Source organism: Rosa chinensis, chromosome 1 (genome assembly GCF_002994745.2).
Source record: "Rosa chinensis cultivar Old Blush chromosome 1, RchiOBHm-V2, whole genome shotgun sequence".
Lineage (NCBI taxonomy): Eukaryota > Viridiplantae > Streptophyta > Magnoliopsida > Rosales > Rosaceae > Rosa > Rosa chinensis.
The window spans coordinates 9,664,284-9,670,003 of NC_037088.1; the positions used below are offsets into that span (position 1 = coordinate 9,664,284).

At 49.0% G+C, this 5,720-nt stretch overlaps 1 protein-coding gene across 1 annotated transcript; it reads right to left on the bottom strand.

Moving 5' to 3' along the window:
• Positions 1-342: 342 nt before the first annotated feature.
• Positions 343-4,771, bottom strand: LOC112200165. Its single transcript, XM_024341186.1, has 5 exons — positions 4,213-4,771; positions 3,230-4,074; positions 2,157-2,843; positions 1,545-2,036; positions 343-624 (listed from the first exon to the last, which is right to left on the bottom strand). The coding sequence occupies exons 1-5, from the start codon at positions 4,769-4,771 to the stop codon at positions 343-345; spliced, it is 2,865 nt and encodes a 954-aa protein (XP_024196954.1).
• Between the last annotated feature and the right edge of the window lie 949 nt (positions 4,772-5,720).

Sequence of the window (5,720 nt, forward strand, 5' to 3'; positions counted from 1 at the left end):
CCTCAACAGCTTATCGCACGGTATGGGATTGGCCCTATAAATACCGGTATCCAAAGAAGAGCGATACCCAAACCACTATGTCTCTTCCAAAGATAACCTCGCAAGACTTGTTGCTTTTCCTCCAATTTCTGAAATCTTCCCCCCATGATTCCATCTTTAGCCACAAACCCTTAGGCTTCATGGCTTAATCTCAAGACCTGGGTAGGCCTTATGGCCTAATCTCAGGTCCAGTGGCATGTCTTCGGTTTCTGAAAATCTGGATGAACTTGCCAGTCTCAGTTAAACTAAAGAACATGCCGCGCTCCGAACGCGGCAGAACGACATTCTGAGGAGTCCAACTTTTCAGACTGCCCGCGAGGAGCGAGTGGAGGAAGGGAGGAAGGCCTCCTCGAGGTTTACCGTCCTGCCTCCGCGGTCTACCTCTGGGGCCTGGGTACGCACTTTCTGATTTACCCCAGGAGGTAGATGTGGTTGTGAGTCACGCCTGCTCCGGACCCTAACTCCTGCCCGGAGGAACGGCTCAAGGAAAGGGTATGAAGGATCTCTTCTTTCCCTCTTCCTCCGGTACTGATGACAGCGGCGGCGACTGAGGAGGAGGATCTGAGTGTAGAGAGGAAGAATGCTCTGAGGTGGTAGCGCCCAGATCCAAAACCCCGCAACCACAGCCAGTCACTTTTAAACTTTTGTGCTTCTGTCCGAGCCACTTTTGTAATTGCATGTGAAACTGTATTGCTCTATTCTGTTGTATGCTTCTGGCCGCAAAGCCACTTCATGAGTAAGATTGTTGCTTTAGCCAGGACTCTGCGAAACTTTGCAAAAATTTGTTAGTCTAAAACAAAGCCTCTTGTATAGGCTCTCATAATTTGTTAGTCTAAAACAAAGCCTCTTGTATAGGCTCTCATATCTATCCTTCACACACTTTGTCAAGATAGTGAATAAAACAAAGAAGTGACTGAGGTAACTGGATTATGAGTATAAACAAAGCCTCTTGTATAGGCTGTTACAAAATAGATTAAATTTGTTACAGAACAAAACAGAGCCTCGAACAGGCCCAACTAGATATGGAGTTGCCCCCCAATGTTCAGCGGGGAGCAAATATCAAAACAATAGGCCACAAAGAAAAGGCCGAATTAACATAGAGAAATGAAGCGAGCCGATGAAGATTAAGGTGGCCCCCCAGCCTGGGCAGGAACAGGATCAGGAGGATCTTCGAACTCCCAAACACTTGGATAATATTTCTTCAGGTAGCGGCCGTTAATAGGGTTGCGATGGACGTCGCCATCAACGTCTTTGAGGTGAAAAGCGCCTCGTTCCAATATCTGGTGGATAACAAAGGGTCCCTCCCATCGCGGCGTCCATTTACCGCGACCGGTGAACTTTTCACCCAAGGGTAAAATGGCCTTCCAAACAAGGTCTCCTGCTTTGTAACTACGACCACGCGTCCTCTTGTCATAGGCGCGGGCTATACGTTGTTTTTCCATCACCAAATTGTCCAAAGCGGCCAAGCGCTGCTCGCTTAAATCTTCGTGCTCCTGCCACATTGCTTGAACATAATCCTCGCCAATCAAATGATGCTGTTCTTGCACCCGTAGAGAATGAACATTAATTTCTAATGGTAAGACAGCGTCGTGGCCGAACATAAGTGCATACGGCGTCGTGGCGGTAGGGTTGCGTTTAGAAGTGCGATAGGCCCAAAGTGTTTCATACAAAGTGTCATGCCATTGTCGAGGGTTCTCCACCAACATCTTCTTTAGTAAGGTGATGATTGTTTTGTTGCTAGCCTCCGCCTGACCATTAGATTGAGCATAATACGGAGTACTATGTATGAATTGAATGCCAAAATCATTGACCAACTCCTCAACGGGGCCTCCCATGAACGCTGCCCCCCTGTCCGAAACCAGCACCTCAGGGATACCAAACCTGCAAAGAATGTTACGGAAAATAAACTGGCGAATGGTAGCGCCTGAGGCCCCATTCAAAGGCTCTGCTTCAACCCATTTAGTGAAGTAGTCAGTGGCGACGATGATAAACTTGTGCTGCATGGAAGAATGAGGATGGATCATCCCAATCAAGTCCAGTGCCCAGCCTCGCGTAGGCCAAGGCTTAATAATAGGTTGCATAGGAATGTTAGGAACATGCTGGACTGGACCGTGTGCCTGACAGTCCTCGCATCCTTTGGCAAATGCGATACAATCCTTCAAAATGCTGGGCCAATAATAGCCATGACGTCGCAGGAGCCAGCGCATCTTAGGTCCAGCTTGATGGGATCCACATATCCCCGTGTACACCTTGCGCATTAATCTCTTAGCCTCGCGACCATAGACACACCGGAAATCGACTCCATCCTCCCCCCGTCGGCGCAACTCATCGCCTCGAAGGAAGTAATTCAATGCGAGGAAACGCATCCTCCTGTCAGCGCTGGGACCTGGGTGTTTGAGGTACTCAACCAAAGGAATCCGCCAATCAACATCAATAGGTTCTAGTACCGCGATGACGGGATCGTCTGGTGGATCAGGGCGAGCAAACCACGAAGGCAGTGTGCGACGTTCAACTTTCAAAATGCGCTCACGCACTCCATACTTCAATGTGATGCCAGTAGCCAACTGAGCGAGTTCATTAGCTGCGAAGTTGCGCTCGCGTGGTATATATTCCATATCAACATCGGTAAATTGATCCAGAAGCTCGATGGCGCGGTTCAGATAAGGTATGAGCAACCAACTCGCACATCGATATTTTTCCTGGATCTGGTTAATAACGAGCTGAGAATTGCCGCGGATTTGAACGTCTCTTATGCCCATTTCCAGTAAGACTTCGAGTCCAATGATAAGAGCTTCATACTCAGCCTGATTATTAGTACATTGGAATGTTAGCTAGAATGAATAAGAGAAGTGGTCACCAGCCGGGTTTTCCAAAACAATCCCCGCGCCAGCCAGCGTGTCCGTTCGCGAACCATCAAAGAATAATACCCAGGGCTGTAGAGAGATTGTGGCTTGATACCAAACCGCGTACTCAGGGATGCACGCTTTATCTAGTCGAGTCGTAGTGGTGCAGGCAATCTCTAACTCCTTCAGTGTGGTACTTCTAACGTAGGATGATGTGCGAGAAAGTCTGCGATGGCCTGCCCTTTGACAGCTTTCTGGGGTACATACTGGAGCGAAAACTCTGAAAGCGCCAATACCCATTTGCCAATGCGGCCTCTCAAGATAGGCCTGGACAACATGTATTTGACCAAATCGGTCTGAGCGATGATGCACGTGGTAAAGGATAGCATGTAGTGTCGCAACTTGCACGCTGAAAAGTACAGGGTTAGGCACAGCTTCTCCATAGGGGTGTACCTCGTCTCGCAGTCTGTCAGTGTGCGACTGAGATAAAATATAGCATGCTCGACACCTCCTTCATCGTCCTGAGCGAGCAGGCTGCCAATGGAAGCCTCGGCTGCTGAAATGTACAGTTTTAATGGGATCCCGGTTCTAGGTGGAACCAAGACTGGTGGGTTTGCCAAATAGGCCTTGATACTGTCGAAAGCCTCTTGGTGTTTGGGTTCCCACACAAACTCGTTCTGCCCTTGTAATCTCAGCAAAGGTGAGAACGGTTGGATTTTTCCTGCAGAGTTAGAGATGAAACGCCTTAGAAAATTAATCTTACCCAACAGACGTTGTAATTCCTTCTTCGTCCGCGGGGGAGATGCATTAATGACTGCGCTTGCCTTGTCCTCAGGGACTTCAATTCCTCGTTGATGGACTATAAACCCCAGAAAGTCTCCTGCCTGAACCCCAAACACATACTTGGCCGGGTTCATCTTGAGTCTATGTCTGCGCATGCGCTCAAATACTTTCCTGAGATCCACGATGTGATCCCCTCTCTTCTGGGACTTGACGACTACGTCATCAATGTATACCTCTAAAACCTTTCCCAGTATGTCGTGGAAGATCAAATTCATGGCTCTCTGATATGTTGCGCCGGCATTCTTCAGGCCAAACGGCATGACCACATACTCGAAGACTCCTGTGAAGCCAGGGCAGCGGAAAGCAGTCTTGTGTCTGTCCTCTTCAGCGACCGGAATCTGATGATATCCTGCAGTACCGTCCATGAAGGACAACAACTCATGGCCTGCCACCGTATCTACCAACATATCCGCGACCGGCATGGGGTAAACGTCTTTAGGTGTAGCGAGATTCAAGTCTCTATAATCAACGCAGACTCTCATCTTACCATTCTTTTTCCGGACAGGCACTATATTAGATAGCCACTGATTATACTTGGCAACCCTGATAATACCTGATTTGTGCATTTTCTCTACCTCTTCCTTTACAAGAATCTGGGTCTCCGAATTCATTCGTCGAGGTTCCTGCTTAACGGGCCTCTTGTCAGAAAGAGTTGGTAGTTGATGACAAACCAAATCTGGCGACAAGCCGGGCATGTCCTCATACTTCTCCACGAAGCAATCCTTGAATTCTTGCAGTAAGTCTATGAGCCTCTGCTTCTCGCTAGGCTCTAGGTAAGCGCTGATAGATACCTCCATAGGCTCGTCCACTGTGCCCAGGTTAACCTTCTCGATGGGGTCTTTAACTTTGGGAGGTGTGTCGTCCAACGCCGCCGGGGCGAGTTGAACATTAACTTCATCTTCATCCTCCGGGTCAGAAAGTTCTTCATTCACAACCTCTAAGGTCGCGATGCGATCATAAGCCTCTTTTTCCACCATGTATGATGACAATCGTTCATGTATCGAGCGGAAGGCCTCAATTCCCTCTTCCAAGAGGTCGTAATCCATTAATCTGTTAAAGGTTTGGGCACAGCATGGCCAGGCCTTTCCAAGCCTTCTTTGGCGAGCGTGAGCCCCCACTGTGCCAGTTCAGAGGCCGTCACCCCTGTGGGGCGGCCTTTATTATCGATGCCACTAACCTGCAATGGAGTGATAGGCTCCAAATAGTATCTGGAATCTACATAATTTGCGGAGACAGGGAATGGACGGGGATCTGCCTGGACCACCTCTGCCGTGTCTGTTTCCCTATTCCACATAACCAGCTCTTGATGAAGCGTCGAGGGCACGCAGTAACTCTAGTGGATCCAGTCTCTGCCCAAAATGGCACTGTAAGCCGCATAACAATCCGTCACAAAGAATGCATAAACCCCCTCTGCTGGTCCGACCTTTATGTGCAGGAACAATAACCCTAAGGTTTTTGTTACAGTGCCCGCGAAGTTTTTGAGTGCGAGAGACGTGGACTGGATTTTCTCCCGTTTGATTCCCAGTAAGTGCATGGTCCTGGTGGTGACGACATTGACAGCCGCTCCGGTGTCGATCATGATTTTGCTGACTTTAATACCGCCGATGTCTGCCATAATGTATAGCGGTCGCATGTGCTGGACCATGGCTGGCGTTGGCTTGGAGAAGTTCATAAATGACCCCTTGTTTGGAACCTCTTCAGGTTCCGGCGAGGCGCTATCCTCTACAGGTGTTGCGGCTGCTGAGGTGACCTGCAATGGTTGCACACCCTCTCATTCTGTCCCCACGCAATCCTGAGCAGCGACTGGCAATGCATATTTTGCGGGGAGTACATAAACCATGTTGCAAGAAACGTCAGCAGTTTCAGTCCCTTCCATGTCGTCATCCAAATCTATCTTGGGTTCTTCCAGCGGGATATCAGTTTGGAGCTGCCGAGCTAAGCAATCTACTAACGACCCTTCCGTGAGGCCTTTTACCTGGCAATGTTCAAGCCCTT

Coding starts and splice junctions, on each gene's coding strand:
- LOC112200165 (XM_024341186.1), bottom strand. CDS start 4,771: ATGGATTACGACCTCTTGGAAGAGGGAATTGAGGCCTTCCGCTCGATA. Junction 2,844..3,229: donor TCATCGCTCAGACCGATTTG/GTCAAATACATG, acceptor ACTAATAATCAG/GCTGAGTATGAAGCTCTTAT. Junction 2,037..2,156: donor AAGGATGCGAGGACTGTCAG/GCACACGGTCCA, acceptor TCTTCCATGCAG/CACAAGTTTATCATCGTCGC.